General features: G+C 39.9%; 1 protein-coding gene across 1 annotated transcript; it reads right to left on the bottom strand.

The window, feature by feature from the left end:
* Positions 1 to 2,444: 2,444 nt before the first annotated feature.
* dtnbp1b (dystrobrevin binding protein 1b) lies at positions 2,445 to 21,590 on the bottom strand. Its single transcript, XM_078268014.1, has 4 exons — positions 21,236 to 21,590; positions 14,640 to 14,807; positions 10,596 to 10,739; positions 2,445 to 3,342 (listed from the first exon to the last, which is right to left on the bottom strand). Exons 1-4 carry the CDS (start codon positions 21,285 to 21,287, stop codon positions 3,020 to 3,022), a joined length of 687 nt encoding a protein of 228 aa, XP_078124140.1. The 5' UTR covers positions 21,288 to 21,590; the 3' UTR covers positions 2,445 to 3,019.
* Positions 21,591 to 22,482: the final 892 nt, after the last annotated feature.

The following is a 22,482-nucleotide window of genomic DNA, read 5'->3' on the forward strand; positions in this document are numbered from 1 at the left end:
CAGTCTCAGACTTTGAAAACCCCTGCTCCTGCTCTAGTGGTATCTAGCCTGGAGCTGAAATGATAAATGACAGAAAATGAAACGTGATTGGTTTTTCTCAGTCCTCTATTATAGTCGACTCTATATTTTGGGGGGTTTTAGATTGTTGGCCAGACAAAACAAGCAATTTGATGATGTCACCTTAGGCTCTGGGAATGTGTGATGGACTTTTTAATTTTTTTTTTATACATGTTATGGACTAATCAACCAGTTATTAATAATGAAAGTCATTAGTTGTAGCCATTATTTAGCCATGCAGATAATCCACAGACCTAACTGTCAGCAGTCTTTATTGGAACCATTTATTTGGTAGAATGTAGTTTCAGTTCAAACTGTTGACAGTGAGGCCTGTGAATTGCCTTGAGTAATGGACGTCTGCAACTGCTTTCTCCAGGCAAAAGGTGCAAACAGGCCGTATGACATTATCAAGTTCCGCAATAAGCAGCAGCAGGTGTGGGATATACTACGAGGGCCATCGTGTTCATTTAACCCAGAACTTATTACTCTGTTACGCAAAACTGTTGCCAATGCATTGGAATGACAACACCAGCAATTTACTATTGACAATGAACCAACACATCCGCTCTTAGTCTTCAAATGCCATTTACTCTCAGCATAGTCTATGTCAACGATGTTTCATTTACGGGATTGTTTGCGTTTTCGGCCGGATGCCCCTCACCTTCCGCGTTCTTTGTGTTGGCATTCTAAACTCTATTCGGGAAATATCCTCCGAACTAGAACCGACAAATTATATTTATCCTTTTTTTAAATTCTCATCACACACTTGACAACCATTTTAATTCAAGTTTAATTTCCAATTTTGCAGAGGCACCGTAGTTAAAACCCATTTAACTGTAATAATGAATATATATATATAGAAAGCCACTGTATTTCGAAGCTTTCTCTATTTCACCTATCCATTCCCTCGCCATGTCAGCTTTCCATTTGTAAAGAGCTCAGGCAGGACTGTACTGTAAATGAAGAGGGAGCACACGGGGGACTGTTAACATGCTCAAACGCTAAATCCTGCTCACATGTCATTCTTGAACTTGTTCCTGAAATGCTTTGATGAAAATTAAACAATGCTGGGGGAGAAACATTTATTACCAACAAGTCAGAAACTGTAGGCAGGGGAAAAGTAAGGAAGGAGTAATGCTGCCACATCACACAAATATACAAAAAAAGATCTGGATAAAGTTTAACCTTCTGGGTGTTGTCCAGTGCATAGCACGCAGTCCAAACAGGGATTTGGTCCTCGTTCAAAAAGAGAAGTTCGACCAAATATTATTGGTCAAAGGAATGGCAATGGGTAACTCTCTGCTCATATATATATATATATATATATATATATGTGTGTGTGTGTGTGTGTTAAATCATTGATTTTATGGTACCTGAACGTCTCTCAGCTATACAGTACTATGTGGTATAGAACCCACTGCCAGGTGACTTATTACGCTATGTTTATTAAAGCCACTGGCAAAATAAGTATTTTCAAATTGGTAGTTTGCAGCGTCCAGCTCATCAACCAGCTAAAGAAATGAAACAAGCTTTGGGGGTTTAGCTTATCCATAAAGTCATTAGAAATGCATCCGTGTGCCCCGTGCAGATCTTTTATCAAACGCCCTGTGCTAATTATTTAACATTTGTTATATTAAAGGGTCACTGCACCCAAATTACGAAAAAACGATCTAGTCATGCTAGGCTTTCTTAGCCCAGGTTTTGAGATATCAGAGAAATGGTTCCTGTGACAGAGAGGTCTGTGAATTATTCAGCATAACCAGGATATTGTTTTCTGGTAAGACAAGTTGCTGTTAAACAAAAAGTCCTGAAAAACGATATTCAGTAGCAGAAATTTCTGACGACGAATATGTCAAAACTTGGGCAAATAATACTATCTGCATGGCTAGATACAACAAGAGGGAATGGGGGAGACAACATGCTGTTCTGCAGACCACAACAATCCGGTGCAACCAATGCAGGACAAAACAGTGTAAAGTAACAAAAAATTGCCAGTGCAACACACAAGGACTCTGATGAAGATGTAACCTTACATCGAAACGTTAGTCACTGTTATGCACCTTAAAAAATAAAACTATAAAGTAAGAAGACATCTGTGTTGCACCGGCAATTTTTTGTTACTTTAAGAATTACTCTCTCTTTAAAAACATATTCTACTTATATGGCCTGGCCACAACAACACAACATTGTGCCATGTTTTTCCTGCTCTTCTCTCCCGGGAACTGTACATGTTATTAACAGGATAAATCCTATACTCACATCTCAACTGCATAATTGTCTCAAAAGAAATGTCAAAGGTGAGAGCTTGCCTCGCTTTTTTGGTTCCTTTTTTCGTGTATAAATGAAAGTATAGTTTTAAAATGAAAATGTCTTAAACCTGACAGAGCTGGAGATAGCCTTTTATGTTTGGCAAGTATTTGGTATGAAACACCATCATATATTCATATTCTGCAAAGGTTTCACCAGTCTCCAACAAATATACTGTATTAATTCTCAACAGCTGCAGTTTATTGAATATGTAAGTGTTAGCATGAAAACAAAGAACCGCAATATGGACACATGGATTATTTTAGTATATACTGGTACTTCCCCATTACTTATTAGTAACAGGCCTCTCCTGGTCTCAACATGCACAAACACAAAAACAGAATATTAGAGCTTCCTCTGAATAATGTCAAACTATTTATGTGCACGTTAAGCCATTCAATACTATGATGCTAAAAAAACTCTAACCTATTTTATAGAATTCAATTAGAATTGAATACTCACATCAGTGGTTTTAAGGCAAGGTCATGTGGCAGTTAGTGCAACCTCAGTGTCGTTTCTTTCACATGTTTTTCTTCAGTATGAAAAATTGAGATGGAAGCCAATATTGTTAATAATCTAAGTTTGATTTTACAGCTGTGTGTGTGTGTGTGTGTGTGTGTGTGTGTGTGTGTGTTTAAATTCAGTCCATGTGTCCTCAAACCTTCGGCCTGCTCGCCTCATTGTCTTTGCTGCTCTGGTCCTCTTTGTCCACCCCGTCCACCAATGCTGTATCTGGGTGCACCTCCTCTTCGTCCAGGGTCACCACCACAGGGGCCCTTCTCCTGCTTTCTCCAACACCTCCACCTTCTCCTTGCTCAGTCTCCTCGTCGTCCTCGTCCTCGTCCTCCTCCCCGGCCTCTGTGTCCTGGCTGGCTGAGTCGGTGCAGGTGGATGAAAGGGAAGAAAGCTTGTGGCGTAGCTCAGCCTGGGTGGGAACCTGGAGGCTGATCTCTGTGGTGAAGGACTCAACATCTGGACCTGGGAGAAAAAGGAGTCACTTAGATAACTGTTTAAAAAAGGTCACATACAAGGAAAGGTTGAGAGGGTGATAGGTAGGTGGATAAGTAATGCTGCAGTGGTATACTCATCTAGTCATTGAGGAATTGAACCATTTTCTCTTAGAAAAAATTGTATAATTATCTTAGACAAACAGCTGCAACTAAAGAGAGGGTAATGTTATTGTTGGAATTCCTTCATAGGTTTTGTTCAAACTTTTTTTTCTCCCCAAGGTCAGTTGCCTGCAGACATATAAAATGCAGCAGAAATTGAATTGCATCAAATTATTTTTAGACGAAGATGAAGCTGTCAGTTAAATGCTGTGTTGACTGTGACAGGAATTTTCCCAAGCAGATGTGGACAGATGGTGTTGGTATATCGTGCCTAAACACTGTTCCTGTCAATCTTAGGAGACACATATTTCTGCTTCATTGCATTCTTTGATATTGAGTAGCTGTAGAAAGTTACTCCACTTCAGTAATTAAGTGTTGTATGATGTACAGTGGGGCAAAAAAGCATTTAGTCAGCCACCAATTGTGCAAGTTCTCCTACTTAAAAAGATGAGAGAGGCTTGTAATTTTCATCATAGGTACACTTCAACTATGAGAGACAAAATGAGAAAAAAAAATCCAGAAAATCACATTGTAGGATTTTTAATGAATTTATTTGCAAATTCCTCGGGAAAATAAGTATTTGGTCACCTACAAACAAGCAAGATTTCTGGCTCTCACAGACCTGTAACTTCTTCTTTAAGAGGCTCCTCTGTCCTCCACTCGTTACCTGTATTAATGGCACCTGTTTGAACTTGTTATCAGTATAAAAGACACCTGTCCACAACCTCAAATAGTCACAATCCAAACTCCACTATGGCCAAGACCAAAGAGCTGTCAAAGGACACCAGAAACAAAATTATTGACTTGCACCAGGCTGGGAAGACTGAATCTGCAATAAGTAAGCAGCTTGGTGTGAAGAAATCAACTGTGGGAGAAATTATAAGAAAATGGAAGACATCCAAGACCACTAATAATCTCCCTCGATCTGGGGCTCCACGCAAGATCTCACCCCGTGGGGTCAAAATGATCACAAGAACGGTGAGCAAAAATCCCAGAACCACACGGGGGGACCTAGCGAATGACCTGCAGAGAGCCGGGACCAAAGTAACAAAGGCTACCATCTGTAACACACTACGCTGCCAGGGACTCAAATCCTGCAGTGCCAGACGTGTCCCCCTGCTTCAGCCAGTGCATGTCCAGGCCCGTCTGGAGTTTGCTAGAGAGCATTTGGATGATCCAGAACAGGATTGGGAGAATGTCATATGGTCAGATGAAACCAAAATAGAACTTTTTGGTAAAAACTCAACTCGTCGTGTTTGGAGGGGAAAGAATGCTGAGTTGCATCCAAAGAACACCATACCTACTGTGAAGCATGGGGGTGGAAACATCATGCTTTGGGGCTGTTTTTCTGCAAAGGGACCAGGACGACTGATCCGTGTAAAGGAAAGAATGAATGGGGCCATGTATCGTGAGATTTTGAGTGAAAACCTCCTTCCATCAGCAAGGGCATTGAAGATGAAACGTGGCTGGGTCTTTCAGCATGACAATGATCCCAAACACACCGCCTGGGCAACGAAGGAGTGGCTTCATAAGAAGCATTTCAAGGTCCCGGAGTGGCCTAGCCAGTCTCCAGATCTCAACCCCATAGAAAATCTTTGGAGGGAGTTGAAAGTTTGTGTTGCCCAGCGACAGCCTCAAAACATCATTGCTCTAGAGTAGATCTGCATGGAGGAATGGGCCAAAATAACAGCAACAGTGTGTGAAAACCTTGTGAAGACTTACAAAAAACGTTTGACCTCTGTCATTGCCAACAAAGGGTATATAACAAAGTATTGAGATGAACTTTTGTTATTGACCAAATACTTATTTTCCACTATAATTTGCATAAATAATATATATATAATAAATATATATAATAAATTCATTAAAAATCCTACAATGGATTCTGGATTTTCTTTCCTCATTTTGTCTCTCATAGTTGAAGTGTACCTATGATGAAAATTACAGGCCTCTCTCATCTTTTTAAGTGAGAGAACTTGCACAATTGGTGGCTGACTAAATACTTTTTTGCCCCACTGTATGATTTATGTATGTAGTAGTGGCTGTAGTTCAGGTATTTAACTTTGTGTGTGTGTGTGTATGTGTGTTTGTGTCTCTCTGTGTGTGTGTGTGTGTGTGTGTGTGTGTGTGTGTGTGTGTGTGTGTGTGTGTGTGTGTGTGTCTGGAGATGACAATCCCAACATTCGCTGGGATAGTTTTTATCAGCTGTGGGGAGTTGGTTTTTAAAAATCCATCGGAATGTTGCCAGTTTTAGAAACCTGCCACAGTGTGGCTGGTGTTGCCTAGCAACAGTTGCTTAGCTGCAGTTCTTGTTGTTGGGTGGGTGGAGCTTTGATCTGTCTTCAGATTCTAAAAGGCTTTGATCCTTTGTAATGTAATACACCCTTTTTATAGGACTATATAAAGGAAATTCATTCCATTTCTATCCATTGGAGCTGGAAAAAGGTTCTCATCACTTACTTGTTCTCACAAAACAATTATAAAAAATCTGTAGGATACTTGGAGGATTACTGGGATGCCCTCCCAGGTCAAAACTTAAAATTAACACTTTTTTCGACGCATTTTTTGATGCTTTTTTCAACATTTTTGACAAGTTTTTTTTTAACGTTTGGTCGCTTTTTAAAACATTGTTAATGCCTTGTTGTTTGGTGCTTTTTTCAAAGCTTTATTCTGCTGTTTTTCTAGGCTTTCAATGCCTTTAGTTGCCTTTTTCAGTGTTTTTGTCACTTTTGTCATTTTAGTCAACATTCTTTGACGTTTTTTTAAACATTTTAATTGCGAAGAGCGCTGCGTTGAACCATCCATATTATTTATGGGCAATTTTGTTGAAAGAAACCCACATTTCTGATATAGAAAACTTTCAAAAGGGGTCAGACTTGACCCGAGGACAAAAGGAGGGTTAATACCTCTTTCGATAACACTGCAAAAACCGTAGAAGAGTCCTTGGCACACAAAATAGCATACTTGTTTTACGCACAGTGCTGGTACATTAACAGTCACTGAACAAAGACCAACACAGTTGGATTTTACAATTATCATGTCTACAACAGAAATATCACAGATAGAAGAAATGCCGGAGGTTTCAGAAGATACCGTATCACAGACAGAAGAAAGGCCGGAGGTTTCAGAAGATACCGTATCACAGACAGAAGAAAGGCCGGAGGTTTCAGAAGATACTGTATCACAGACAGAAGAAATGCCAGAGGTTTCAGAAGATACTGTATCACAGACAGAAGAAAGGCCGGAGGTTTCAGAAGATACTGTATCACAGACAGAAGAAGTGTTGGAGGTTTCAGAAGATACTGTTCGCCCACTGATCAAATCCTTTTTCGAAAGGATAACAGCAGAACAGCGGGAATCGTTGAAATCCTGCACCCCCGATGATGCCACTAAAATCATGATGGCTGACCTGCTTTTGGACATCATAACAGCCTTGTCAAAAGTCTGGTTGAAGACTCTTAGGAGCGAAAATGTTTCGGCGTCTGAGGAGTATTTTGTTTCTGAGGAGCGTGTTCTGTCCAGTCTGCGCGACATACTTTATCGGAGTTTTGCAAGAGCTCTGAACGCTGAGGACCAAGTCGAGTGCGTCAGCTCACAGCGCTTGACAGGCTCAGTTGGTAAAGAGGTTGCAAAAAGTGTCAACTCTGCTCTCTCCACTACGCCCGCTAGAGAGCCTGTAATCATTCAGCGCATCACACGCCCTCGCAGACTGAACACTATGCTTCGTCAAGCCTTTAAAATGTTAAAAGCTTTCCCAGCAAAGGTGAAAATTGTGTACCTTACTCAAACACATAAGCGGACAACAAATCATAGCAGAGGTAGGGAGACAACAGGTCAGACCCCCTCCCAGGAAGAACTGACAGGAGATGTGAAGCCGGAAGACACTGAAAATCAGAGAAAACATGAGACAGAACATATCGAGCCAGAAGACACTGATGACTGCACTCACTCACCAGTCACAAGTGTGGAAGCAGAAATCCCAGGGGACATCTCACCACAGGACAGTGTTATTGAGATTTCAACATTAACAGCTGTCGAAGAAATACTCATGGAGGAGGTGACAACGACCATTAATCCTCTTTTGGATGAAGTGCCAGAATCTAATTATGAGCTGCTGCAACGTGAATGCGCTCGAGATATTGAAAATATTGCAGAAGACATTTCTCGATCAATAACTCAAATTAAGAGTTTGCGTGCAGGCACAACATGTCAAAAGAAGCTCAAAGACTTCATAAAAGCAATAGAGAGCAAGATCAAGACCTTTTTCGCAATGCGCTTGGCCAAAGCTTGGTTTCATCGTATATTGGAGGATCTGAGGACCAAATTCAACAAGGATTCCAATATTGAAAGCAAGCACACAATGCAGGAAGCCATAAAGAGCTATGACGCTCTGCTTCAGACAACGGACAGTAAAAAAACACAAGTTGGAGATGTGGTTAATGTGATTCCCAAGTTCAAAAACGTGTCCCTCGGTAAAAGGATGTTATTCACACAGAAACTTACCAACATCCTCTACAAGGACCTCATCCATGGGATTGCACCCGAGATGAGAAGGAAGTCATGCAGTAGCGTGATTGTTCCTCATTCACAGGTTGACATGTATGCTGACATAAAGAACAAAGTGGGGAATTTCCTGGGACTGATGGGGTGGTGGCTGAACACCCAAATCGACGGCCACAGTGAAAAGGTGTTAAACACCATATTAAAAAATCCGTCTCTGGCAACACCACAGTTGCCAAAGGTCCACGTTGTCAAGAAGCCCGTGGCAACTGCTGCGTTGTCTCGCACAGTATGTGAGGAGACACGTAGCGCACCTACACAGGATGCAACGGCACAGGATAAAACTAGAAAAATGTCCGTGACAGTATTCGCAGAGAAGTTGGTTTCGCGAATATTAAGGAAAGCCAAAGTGAGATGGACCATTGGAAACCCAGAGGCCTCCATTAGCCTTCTATTTGAAAGAACGTGGGCCGAAGTCGAGGGTGTAGATTTTGATACCAGCTGGAAGACCTTTCAAAACCTTGACAAGGCCATCCTCCAGGACTTGTGTAAGAAGTGGGGCAGTGCAGACGAGGTGCTGATCTCCATGCATCTAGAGGAACCAGCACTGATAAACTGTATTGCCTCCTTAGTCAAAGATCACCTGATGACGCCACCAAAAAAGTTTAGCACCATCTCCAGGTTCTTCTCATCTGTGGGCAAAGCCATCTCCAACATCTACGGATGTAGAAACAGGGTTGGTTGTATTTAAGTGAAACGTGGTGTGTCTGCTACGTTAGGGTTTTCTCCGGGCGCTCCGAGTGTTTCTCCCACATTCAGTAAATTTAAAAAAACAACATTAGCAGTAGGGATGCACCAAATCCAGATTTTTGGGGTTCAGCCGAATACCGAATCCACTGGTTAAGATTCTGCAGCAGTGTATTTTTCATTCAATTAATTCATTCTACGGTTCAGCAGAAACCCAATCCCATCTAAAAGCCCAATATTCGGCCGAATCTGAAGCCGAATCCGGGATTCGGTGCATCCCTACTTAGCAATAAAGGGCTTCAGTCCTGCCTCACATCCAGGTTACCAACTCCTCCAATGGCCCCTGTCCTTAAAGGCACAGAGACCAATGGAGCAGGAGGTCACCTAGATGGAGGGCAGGACCCGAGCTCTCAGCGCCACCTCAGTAGTCAACAGCATGAGCTCACAGCTAGAAGGTGAGGGTTCGGTGATCGGGCCTGAGCCTTTCTGAGTTTGTGTCTTGTCTACTGTGGCGGTATGTTTGGGTTTACCCCGGGTGCTTCGGTTTTCTCCCACATTCAGTCCATATAACATCAAATAACTGATTCAGTAAAAAATAAAAATAAAAATTGGCTTATCTGTTTTATAATTTGCTGTTAGAGCTGTAAATATGCAACTCAGAATTAAATTCTGCTGATTCTGTTAAATATATGAATTTCAAATACCATCCAATCAAAAATCATGTTACATTTAAGTTTCATACACCAGTTTCAACATATAAAAACTAAATTTCCAGATTTCTCAATGTCAGTGTGCACCATTCCACGAAAGTCAGTTTTTAACTGTAAAGTAAGAACGAATTAGTCCAGAATTTTGGTAGGTCATTTAGTAAGGGCTCCTGCACACTGGCTGCGTGGCGTGAGCGTGGCATTTCTGTTGGGTGTCAGTTGCGTGGCGGCTGCGTGGCATTTTCTATGTTTTTGCACACCAGAAACGTGTCTGACGCGGCGCTTAACCTGCCGTCGTCCATCGTTGCAAACTGGAAGTGAAGACTTGAAAGTGTCCAGTTTCAACTAGAAAAAAGTCATGTGATTTGGATCACCCTTGTTCGACATATGGGGAGAGAGTTGTGGAAATTTACTGCACTCAAGCAGTAGTATACTTCATGTTAAACATAAATATATACTGATTTGACAGCAAAGACAACGTCGGCAGTATTGACGGCAAAATAGGCTACAGAATATTTCGTTCTGTATTGACAGGTGCAATATTTGAAAATCGATAATTATTATTATTTTTTTTTAATTACAGACTTTCAAACATCAAAATGTAATTTATTAAATGTATTTGTGTCAAAATGACATATAAACATCTTTTCGTATTCTATTTTTTATTATATATTTTATTCTACAGATCAATTTTTGATGCAGTGTACTGTTTTTTGATTTTTTTGTTTGTTGTTTGAGTCTGTTCTCAAGGGCTCAGTTGCTCAATGCAATTACCTAAATGTTGTGCACAAGTGTGTGTGTGTGTGTGTGTGTGTGTGTGTGTGTGTGTGTGTGTGTGTGTGTGTGTGTGTGTGTGTGTGTGTGTGTGTGTGTGTGTGTGTATGCGTGTGTGTGTGTGCGTGCGTGGTGTGTGTGTGTGCGTGCATGTGTCTCTGGCTTTACTGTTAATATCTTTGTGCCAGTTTTTACCCAGAGTATAAATTATTCAAGCACGAACACATACATCCAGTTATTATGTGATATACATACGGTAACCAAATTTATTTTGACTGAAAGAAATAAATGTCACATAGCTCTATAGAACCAGTGTGTGTGTGTGTGTGTGTGTGTGTGTGTGTGTGTGTGTGTGTGTGTGTGTGTGTGTGTGTGTGTCTCCACGTCCACCTACCTGCGACAGGCGAGGCAGTACTGTTGTCCTCTCCCCCAGAGTGCAGAAACACATCCAGGGCTTCATGGTCAGACATGTCCATCAGATCCATCTGCTCCAGCATGTCCACGTTCACCTCCATGGATGACATGCTTCCTATTGGCTCTGGACACAACATGAGACAGCAAGATATTAGCACAAGATTGAGGAAGGCAGCAGCAAGGGGCTGAGTCCAGGAAAACATTGAGTTTTTTTCGTTCCAAAATTTGCCAAGCAGAAGCAAATGGGCACATTCAAGCTGGATGGCATTTGCAATGAGTAAGCACATTAATAACATTTTGTTTACCTTATGATCCAAAGTATTACCACAATAATGAATTGCCAGGTGTCACTGTATGTGGGAAGCTGTATATGAAGGTGAAAAGCAACATCTACAACATCATTAAAGAATAGGTTCACATTTTTTTCAAAATTATCTTAATACTCTAATGCCCATATGTACATTGAAAGAGTAATTGTTTGTTTAAAGTTTAAAGGTACAGAGTTTAGTAAAACATTCCCTCTTTGTGTTTCCTAGCTGAGCCTCTACCAACACAAGAAGGGAATTTCATACTAAAAAGACCAACTGGACGAGGCCTACTTGATTTGACCAGCTTAGACTGTTGAAGCTTGATATAATTTGGCAAAAGAAAAATTGCACAGAACGTTAAGTAGCATGAAATATAAATACTCAAGTAAAGTTCAAGTACCTCACAATTGCGCTTACTGAAAGTACCTGAGTAAATGTACTACATTGCATCACTATCTGTTTCTGTTTTCTACATATGGGCATGTAAGTATTGATTTAAGACAGACTTGAAAAAACGTGAACCTATAAGTAGACAGATTTCAGTGGCTCAGAAGTGAAGAACCTCCTGAAAGAGAACTCAAATGAACACATTCATCTTTTACCAGTTGAAAATATTGGAATCAACCTTAAGAAGTAAATCATTCTCATGGTACCTACATGTATATTTCAGGGCTGGGTAAAATACCTTTCTATTAAATTCATGTACAATGAAAGGATAGATCATGGCCGCGCAATGCAATAAACCCAACTAAATCACTGGAAACTCCTCTTCCACACCCAGCTAACTACTACAGTCCTGGATTCACCACCTTGCAGGGGTATAAACGCCCCTGTTTAATTTCATGATGTACTGCATGCGTCACAAACAGCCAGTCAGTGCACTGTGGGGATGAAGGGGCAGAGTTGCAAGCACAAGAGGAAGAAGGGAGGTGATTGGTTGGCGCACAGCAGTGAGAGAAGATGCCATTGGCTACCGTACCTCAAGGAAATGAGGAGAGCAGAGGAGGGCGGCACAGGGAGGGAGAGCAGAATAAAGAGTGAAGAAAGAGAGAAAGAAGGGAAATGTTATTTCGAGACTGCCCCAAAAATCTCCACCCTGTCCTTTTAATAGCAACGCAAGATCACACACAAGTGAGTATCATATTTTCTGATCACTCAACTTTGGCAATTCATTTGATTGTCCACAAATGTACGTAACACACATTTAAAGTGATTCTTATATATATTATGTACATAATGTAACACACAAACCCAGATGGATTTAATGTGTATACACACAAATGGAGATGTTGTGTATCATTACTCACTCACACACATATTACTAAATTGGTGTATAAAATCTAAATTTTTTTTTATCTTTCTGGGACACATCTTTAAAGGAAAAAGCGTCTAATGCTCGCTAATAACTTCTCAGTATGAAGCCTCTTCTCATGTGCATTTCTATAGCTCACCTGTCAGCTCCTCAATTACTACCACATAGCTGCTATTCAGCCTCATAAAACATAGTATGGAGGAAGTGGATTCAGTTTTCAGACCCAAATGAAGCTGTCTTTCCAGCACATGAATAAAAATGCGCGCAAACACACACACACACACACACACACACACACACACACACACACACACACACACACACACACACACACAAAAACCCAAACTATGGCTATGTTGCAAAAGTCTTGGCCCAAAAAGCACTGCGTTGAGAGCATCATTTCCATGTGACTGCCTCCCAACATGTTCTTCTTTTAGCCCTACTGTGACCTTGCCTAAAAGGTTCTCCTGCTGCGAAGGACTGTTTTTGCCTGTAGTGAGTTTGCAGAGACTGTGTGTGTGTGTGTGTGTGTGTGTGTGTGTGTGTGTGTGTGTGTGTGTGTGTGTGTGTGTGTGTGTGTGTGTGTGTGTGTGTGTGTGTGTGTGTGTGTGTGTGTGTGTGTGTGTGTGTGTGTATGTGCCCATGTGTGTGTGTGTGTGTGTGTGTGTGTGTGTGTGTGTGTGTGTGTGTAAAACCCTTGAGATTGGCTTTTGATGGCTTAGTGGCTTATGACATCCGCAGCCCTTTCTCTCTTTTTCTCGACTAACTCCTTTCAGATTTTTCTCTGTATCTTTCTCCCCTTTTGTCTCCAGCAGTATCTTTGCTCTTTTGTGGCGCCACCCTGCTGTAGGGATTTGTAGCTGTGTGAAGGATAACAAGTCGCAGTGTGCTGTGTGTTATTGAGCTCTCACACCATTGCCTTATTTTCAGATGTTTTAAACCAGAAATATGATGCGAGCCTCCTCTGTAACTAAACAAATTATGACTGGTTGATTTGAATTGGTCTGTTGTGGATTTTTGTTGAGCAACCCACATGCTTGCCTTTGTACTGTGAATCACATATTTTGAAGTGTGAAGCCTAAATGTAAACATCTCCTCTGTCTGTTTTACTGTGAATGAATGTAGGCAACACAAGATAGTGACTATGAGCTTATGAGCTGTGAATATTTCACTCACTGCACCTTAAAGTGCTCATATTATGCTTATTTTCAGGTTCATAATTGTATTTAGAGGTTGTACCAGGATATGTTTACATGGTTTAATTTAAAAAAAAAAAACACCATATTTTTGTTGTACTGCACATTGCTGCAGCTCCTCTTTTCACCCTGTGTGTTGAGCTCTGTGTTTTAGCTACAGAGTGAGGCATCTCACTTCTGTCCCATCTTTGTTGGGAGTCGAACATGTGCAGTAGCTAGGTAAGGACAACTAGCCATTAAGAAGCAGAGTATTAGGGCGTGTCACGCTAGCAGCTAACGTGTGTTACAAAGTGATGCACGTTTGTCACGGAAGTAAAGGCTGGACTACAATGGTGTTTGGAGCAGTTTGTGAACAGTGTTTTCTGTTGGTGATGGTAAGTCCCTTTGGGGTGGACTCTGGGCTTTTTCATTTTGTAAACCTATAACGTGCACAAAACAAATATATAACACAATAAAGGAAAGGGGAAAAGCCAAAAAGCATAATATGAGCACTTTAAACTGACTGTGGTGACATTTTTTGTCATGGAGATTATGAAAAACACAGCATTGGTTTAAAAAAAACACAGAAAAAATATAAATCTCTCCCTCTCCTCTCCTAAGTCTCTTTCCTTTCGCTTCACAATCCTCTCTAATAAGCCATTTCCAGAGGATTAAGGGAGCATAATAGATGAGTAAAAGAAGAAAAAGAAAAATCACATTGCAAACTCTGGGCAAGTAGAGTCCAATACATCTTTTAGTGCAGGGTCTCATGCAGTCCCTCATTTCAGCACATCCTTTGGGTATTTAAGCAAAGGCTTTTGGCAGTAATACATGGGGCAAACTGCAGCAAGCTTCTATTACAATCCCAGTGGAAGGCTACATTTATATGGCGCTGTGGTATTTTTCAAAGTAATAGCTCTACTTGTGTGTTTAGCGACAGGCACTCAGGAGTGTGGCGCCTCGCTGCAGAAAGCTATTATGGCTCAATCTTGTGATATGCAGTTGAAGTGTGAAGGTTTCAGGACTGTGGACCTAATTCATTTGAATGCTGAATGGCTTTGCATTCCCCCTTGAATAAGTAACAACAACCTAACAACAACCTAAACAATTATTTTACCCTTTGCAGGCCTCAGACCAAAATAAATGGTACACTTCAAGCTGTTTAAATATAATCAAAGAGCATGACTGGTATCTGAAGAACTTCTGACCTCACCACTCCTCCTTCTCACCTCTCCTCTCAGCAATCTGCAGGTAGCCAGTGGACAGGTACTGCTCCATGTCTTGCTGAAAGGCCTCCTCAAAGAACTTCTGTCTCTCTTTCAGCTTGACCTGGGGGGCTGTGGCCCCTCCTTGGTCTGGCCCAGGGACTCTCTGTGTGTGCTCCGCGTCTTGCTCCACTAGAAAAAAAAAGAGAGATAAAGGTTTTTAAAGTTTGCATATAGGGTTAGGTGCTGGACATGAGGTAACACATAAACAAACCACCAAAAATGAGCAAGTCTTACAAACATAGCCTTAAACATATAATAACTGTCTAATGCTGGGTAATATCAAACCTGAATTACCACCAAAATATAGCATGTTTTTACTTGGGTCAAGTTCCATCTGCTGTCCAATGAAATTCACAAGAACATTTTTCTGACATACAGAACCAACACTTTTTTAAATACAGTCAAAACGTAGCTTACTTAAAAAAGTTATCTTACAAATTTCTCTCACGCAAACACTTTCATCTGAAACTAGAAAATGCATTTCCTGCAGAAAATGCTTTTGAATGCTGAAAAGCTAAATTGCCAAAGCTAAACTGGATTGCTGGCATAATTGTGTAAGAAGAAGGTGAAGTAGTGATAATAGTTGGAAATGTGGAAATGGTTTTGATTAGTATGAATTTCATTGAAATGTTGAATAATAACAATAATGTAATATTTTAATTTTTTTTTTAAAGAAAAGTCATAGTATAGGTATGTCGAAAAGTAAAGACTTTTATGTAGGTTGTTAAGGAAAAACTCAGGAGCAGCACAACTAATTTCACATATGTGAAGAACGTTCGGGAGACCTTAATGAATTACACAGACACATTTAATGAATACTCTAATGAGGAGACAATTAAGCAGGCAGTACAGTATAACCACGATGTGTTATTGTGCAGTGCCGTCCCAACTCTCTGAAGTTCCTGTCTTCCACAAGGTGTATTTAAAATCATGCTGAAGGCGTTACGTTTAGCTGAACCTTAAACAAAGATATTGCAGGCAGGTGCCGTAAACACAGATACTAAAGCCTAATTCACCCTATCTCGCTCTCTGGGAGGTATGCTAAAGTGTAGCTGGCCCACCGACCTCCAAAAGGACACAGTCGTGAAACAAAACATTCCCTTATCATGTAGCTGCCTACATAGACTCCCTGAATCTGTAGATAGACAAACATAATTATACATTGACAGGTTTGGTATTAGAGACTGGCCGGATATTCTCGTCCCCTGACCTGTGACCTATGAATAAACAAACGTGAACAAATATGTTTTCTTAGCTTTCCCTTAGTCTCCTTATACCACAATATGATGTTTCTGGAAATTCCGCCACAGGTGTGTCGAAAAAAGTCATATAAAAAACATAGTATAGCATGTCAAAAAAAGTGATAAAAAAAGTCACAGTATAGAATGTTGCAAAAAGTCATTGTATAGTATGTCGAAAAAAGTGAAGAAAAAATCATAGTATAGCATGTGGAAAAAAAATATAAAAAAGTCATGGTATAGCATGTCAAAAAATGTCATAGTATAGCATGTCGAAAAAAGTGGTGAAAAGTCAGTTTAGTATGTCGAAAAAGTGATAAAAAAGTCATAGTATAGCAAGTTGGAAAAAAAGTGATACAAAAAGTCATAGTATAGCATGTCTAAACATTGATTGAAAAAGTCATAGCATAGCATGCCAAAAAAGTGATAAAAAAGTGATAGTATAGCATCTCGAAAACATTAATTGAAAAAGTCATAACATAGCATGCCAAAAAAAGTGATAAACAGTGATAGTATAGCATGTCGAAAAAAGGTCATAGTGTAGCATGTCGAAAAAGTGATAAAAAAAGTTATAGTATAGCATGTTGAAAACTGATTAAAAAAGTCTTAGCATAGCATGCAAAAAAAGTGATAAAAACGTCATAGTATAGCATGTCGAAAAAATTTATGAAAGAGTCATAGCATAGCATGTCGAAAAAGCCATTAAAAAGTCAATGTGTAGCATGTCGAAAAAGTCATAGAATTGTATGTCGAAAAAATGTTTCCAACCTGGACCAGGTGTCGAGCCAGGGTAAGAGTCTACAGGTAATACTTGCTGGATGCATGTTGGCAGCAGCAATAACCTCTAAGCTAGTTTGCCACTAAAGAGTTTAAGTTGAAAACAGTTGTATTATAGCATCTCGAAAAAAGTGATTAAAAAAAGTCATAGTATATAGCATGTCGAAAAAAAGTGATAAAAAAGTCATAGTATAGCATGTGGAAAAATGTCATAGTATAGCATGTCGAAAAAAGTCATAGTGTAGCATGTTGAAAAAGCCATTTATAAGTCAATGTGTAGCATGTCGAAAAAGTCATAGAATTGTATGTCGAAAATAAATTTCCGACCTGGACCAGGGTAAGAGTCTACAGGTAATACTTGCTGGATGCATGTTGGCAGCAGCAATAATCTCTAAGCCAGTTTGCCACTAAAGAGTTTAAGTTGAAAACAGCTGTATTATAACATTTCGAAAAAAGTGATAATCAGTCATAGTATAGCATGTCGGAAAAAAATCATAGTATAGCAGGTCGAAAAAAGTGATGAAAAAGTCATAGCATAGCATGTCGAAAAAATATCAAGCCTAGACTGGGTATTGAGCCTGGGTCAGAGTCTGCAGTGATTACTTGCTGCTCATGTCGAAAAAAAGTGATAAAAAAGTCATAGTATAACATGTCAAAAATAGTCATAAAATAGTCATAGTACAGCATGTCGAAAAAAACATAATATAGCATGTCAAAAAAAGTGATAAAAAGTCACAGTATAGAATGTTGCAAAAAGTCATTGTATAGTATGTCGAGAAAAGTGAAGAAAAAATCATAGTATAGCATGTGGAAAAAAAATGATAAAAAAGTCATGGTATAGCATGTCAAAAAATGTCATAGTATAGCATGTCGAAAAAAGTGGTGAAAAGTCAGTTTAGTATGTTGAAAAAGTGATAAAAAGTCATAGCATAGCAAGTCGAAAAAAAGTGATGAAAAATGTCATAGTATAGCATGTCGAAAAAAGTCATAGTATAGCATGTCGAAAAAGTCATTAAAAAGTCAATGCGTAGCATGTTGAAAATAAATTTCTGACCTGGACCAGGTGGCGAACCAGGGTAAGAGTCTACAGTGAATACTTGCTGGATGCATGTTAGCAGCAGCAATAACCTCTAAGCCAGTTTGCCACTAAAGAGTTTAAGTTGAAAACAGCTGTATTATAACATGTCGAAAAAAGTGATAATCAGTCATAGTATAGCATGTCGGAAAAAGCCATTAAAACGTCATAGTGTGGAGAATCGAAAAAAGTCATTGTATAGCATGTCGAAAAATGTCATAGTATAGCAAGACGAAAAAAGTCATAAAAAAGTCATAGCATAACATGTCGAAAACACTGTTTAAAAAAGTCATAGCATGGCATGCTAAAAAAGTGATAAAAAAGTCACAGTATAGCAAGTCGAAAAAAAGTGATAAAAAAAGTCATAGTATAGCATGTCGAAAAATGTCATAGCATAGCAAGACGAAAAAAGTCATAAAAATGTCATAGTATAACATGTCGGAAAAAAGTGCTGGTATAAAATGTGCTGATGAATAAGTGCTGGTATAAAATGTCAGTATAGCATGTCGAAAAAAATCATAGTATAGCACGTCAAAAAAAGTGATAGCATTGTATGTCGAAAACATATCAAGCCTTGACTGGGTATTGAACCTGAGTCAGTGTCTGCAGTGATTACCTTCTGGTTGCCTGCCAGCAGTGATAACCTCTAAACCAGCATGGCACTAAAGAATTAATGTTAAAACTCAGTAATAGCATAGCATGTCGAAAAAATTCATGAAAAAAGTCATAGTATAGCATGTCGAAAACACAGATTAAAAAAGTCATAGCATAGCATGCCAAAAAATTTATAAAAAAGTCATAGTATAGCATGTCGAAAAAAGTGATGAAAAAGTCATAGCGTAACATGACGAAAAATAGTGATAAAAAAGTCATAGTATAGCATGTCGAAAAAAAGTGATACAAAAGTCATAGTATAGCATGTCGAAAAAGCCATTAAAAACTCAATGCGTAGCATGTTGAAAAAGGTCATAGTATAGCATGTCAAAAAAATTTATGAAAATTTCTGATTGCTCCACACAGACCGTGATTGGCCTGAACAGTGCACTTGGCCCTGTTCTTGCAGTTTAAGGTGTGTGTGTGTGTGTGTGTGTGTGTGTGTGTGTGTGTGTGTGTGTCAATGGTGAAAGCAGGGCAGCATCCAAAGAGCAACCCATTACAAAAAACTGTGACATTGCAGTATACGATCAGCGATAGTACACTGCTTAATCACTGAAAAGTAGTTAAAGATGTCCGCAGAGTAGACTGACAGAGGACAGAGCCCCACATACAGAGGTCAGTGGTTGGTCAGTTGTCTTCTGCAATTTGAACATTACCTTCTTTATATTTATTGCATTTACATCCCAGGTCATACTGAGCTGCATGTCTTACACAGCTCTGCACCAATCTCTACCTTTACTCTGTGTTCACCAGCCCCCCCAAATCGATACACTGCTTCATGAGTGTTGACTGTACTGCAGGATCAGAGTGGGCACTCTCACACAGACCTGATAAAACAGACTGGGCCCTGAAGGGGCTCGCAGCAGATGGACACACACCTACACAAAGAAGGGGAACAATGAGCTCCCACCATGTGTGTGTGTGTGTGTGTGTGTGTGTGTGTGTGTGTGTGTGTGACAATGGTGAAAGCAGGGCAGCATCCAAAGAGCAACCCATTACAAAAAACTGTGACATTGCAGTATACGATCAGCGATAGTACACTGCTTAATCACTGAAAAGTAGTTAAAGATGTCCGCAGAGTAGACTGACAGAGGACAGAGCCCCACATACAGAGGTCAGTGGTTGGTCAGTTGTCTTCTGCAATTTGAACATTACCTTCTTTATATTTATTGCATTTACATCCCAGGTCATACTGAGCTGCATGTCTTACACAGCTCTGCACCAATCTCTACCTTTACTCTGTGTTCACCAGCCCCCCCAAATCGATACACTGCTTCATGAGTGTTGACTGTACTGCAGGATCAGAGTGGGCACTCTCACACAGACCTGATAAAACAGACTGGGCCCTGAAGGGGCTCGCAGCAGATGGACACACACCTACACAAAGAAGGGAACAATGAGCTCCCACCAGAGCTCCCTCATGATGAACACCACACCAACAACCCTTGGAGACTTGGAAAAGAAAAGCTCCCTTTCTTTATGTCATTCCTCACTCAGTGTCCAATTTATCTCCTTTATCTGACTAACTGTGTGTGTGTGTGTGTGTGTGTGTGTGTGTGTGTGTGTGTGTGTGTGTGTGTGTGTCTAGAGACTGCTCTATTAGATTAGGGGCCTCAGGGAAGCTTTGTTCAGATTGTCAAGCATTGTGTAGGGTTAGTAACAGAGGATAGAGAGGGAGTGAGGGAGAAAGAAAGAGGGCAGTGTGTTTAGTTATAATTAGGGTTTTGGATGGACAGCATTAATGATGGCGCTAGATCCTGTCTTTTTATCTCTGTCTCTAATCAAAATCTCAATCCATTATTAGCCTGAGCTGTCTATTTATTTAGACCATCTATTTACCAACTGGGGGTGTGCTCATCTGTCTGTCTTAATGTCTAAACCTTCCTTTGTCCATTAAATCTACATACAATCAGTTTATCTAGAGCTGTTGTTAGTTACATGCATCCCAAATTATTCAGATATTAAAAGTATCCCAAATGCCACATTATTATAAAATCAAAAAGCTTTCCCCTAAAACACTCAGATGAATGTCATTTTCTATATTTATTGATTAGCTTTTCTATCTTTCACGTCTTATAAATTTCTCTTCTTATAGTATGTCTTTTCTTACTAATCTTTCCTTCCCCCCACTCCCTTCTCTTGGTCTTTTCCTCCTCCTCATCATCATCATCATTATCATCATCTACCAGACAACAATATCCTGCTATGCATGTTGCTGTAGCTACGGGGACTATTTTTAGCTCTCGCTCATATCTATCCCTCAGGATTAAGTTTGCACTGATGACTTAAGTGTAGGAGCCCAACTCATTAAGTCCAACACATTCTATCCTTACAGGCTGTGCTGCACATACTGATATACAGACATACCTGCAGGTTCATGTGAATGCACATGTGGAGTTGTAAAGGCACTACACCAACACAAATGCTCACACAGCCTCACAAAACAGTCTATCACACAAACCTATGGGACATGATTCACTACGTATTGAATGAGCGCTCACACAGACGTACACATCTCTTGATGATTCACAGCGGCTAAGGCAATTGCATTATGTTAGTCACAGCAGATGATGTCAAATGAAATGACATCATTTCATTCAATTACAAAGACAAATGTTTTGGCACTCGTGTGGAGTAGCTGCTACAATCTAAAACAGAACCACCTCTTCTGAAATGAGCACAAAGAGTAATTTCCCTCATGAGAAAAAGAGGAAAATCAATGCCTGAATGTGGGTCACAAAGTCTCAAGCAATGAATTTCCTGTCACTATCTTAATAGAAACACATGAAATGAAAATTCTGGTGTACTACCTGAGTTTGCACTCGCTGTGTTTCTTGATGTGTCTGCTACCGCAATCATCATGCAGGCCAAGAAAGTGAAACCGTCCCCTCACAGGCTGTTTCTTTTGCTCGGAAGCTCAGCAGGCAACGGCACACACAATGAACTCACAAAGCTGCTCTCCTTCTTACCGCCCCAACGGTGGACCAAAACCCAGGGGAAATAAATAAAGAACATAAATAACATTAAATAATCTTGTTCTGCTTGTTCAGATAGCTATTTGTGCAGATGGATCAATATGAAATGAGACTTTTAATGTAATTAGATTCATATCTGTTTTCAGAGGTCGAAAAACATCTGGGTATGTGCTCTACGAATGCAGGAAGCAGAAGCCACAGAAAAAAGGTTGGATGTCAGAGTGGGCATGCGTATCTGCATACATGTCTGCTGCTTACTTGAATGTGTGGGTGATCATGCACCTGTGTGTGCTTATGTGCTATATGTGTTTTTTATATACCAATTTATTTCATATACAGACATAATGAACGAGCAGAAAACCATTTAGCTGCTGATTGACTGTGCTATTTACTCACTCTCATAAACATGCAGTCTGAAGCAGAACTGTGAATGTTCTTTTATTGGTCATGTAAATGTTTGTCCACATAGAAGCACAGGGACCAAACCTGAACCTCAGTAGCTCTGCACTATATTTACAGCTACTGTATAGTGAGAGAAGAAGCTAAGAACCACAGATGAAAAGTAGAAAGGAAGCACACCATTGAGGGCAATTCAAATCTTTAGGATTCAACTCAAGCTTTTGATTTGACTAAATAGAGTCATTTTCTCACAGCTTGGCTCACAAAGCAAAAATGCAAATCTTAGGTTTTAATTGTTCATCATACAAGCTTGGTCACCACATCTTCTTTGTACAGGAAATGCTAATTTGGGCTCACTTGTAAGAGGAACTCATTTCTTTTCATCAACGACATATGAGACTCCTTGTCAATAGGATTTTTAAAGCACTTATCTTAATTAGAGCTCTTTCAGAATTTTGTTTAGTAAGAATTCTTAGGAATAAAGAATATTGACTTAGAGCACTGACCGGCTCCATTTAAGTGACCATAAATAACAAGTAACACTAACAGCCTACTTTTCAAACGGAAATATATCTCTTTGGGCGTCATCAACAGTCAATTCAAGTCACCGCTGAGCCGGTCCACAGTCATTTACACTTTGTAGTGCACTTCACATATCAGGTGCAGCCAGAGGCTGTGCATAA

Source organism: Sander vitreus, chromosome 14 (genome assembly GCF_031162955.1).
Source record: "Sander vitreus isolate 19-12246 chromosome 14, sanVit1, whole genome shotgun sequence".
In the NCBI taxonomy this organism is placed as follows: domain Eukaryota; kingdom Metazoa; phylum Chordata; class Actinopteri; order Perciformes; family Percidae; genus Sander; species Sander vitreus.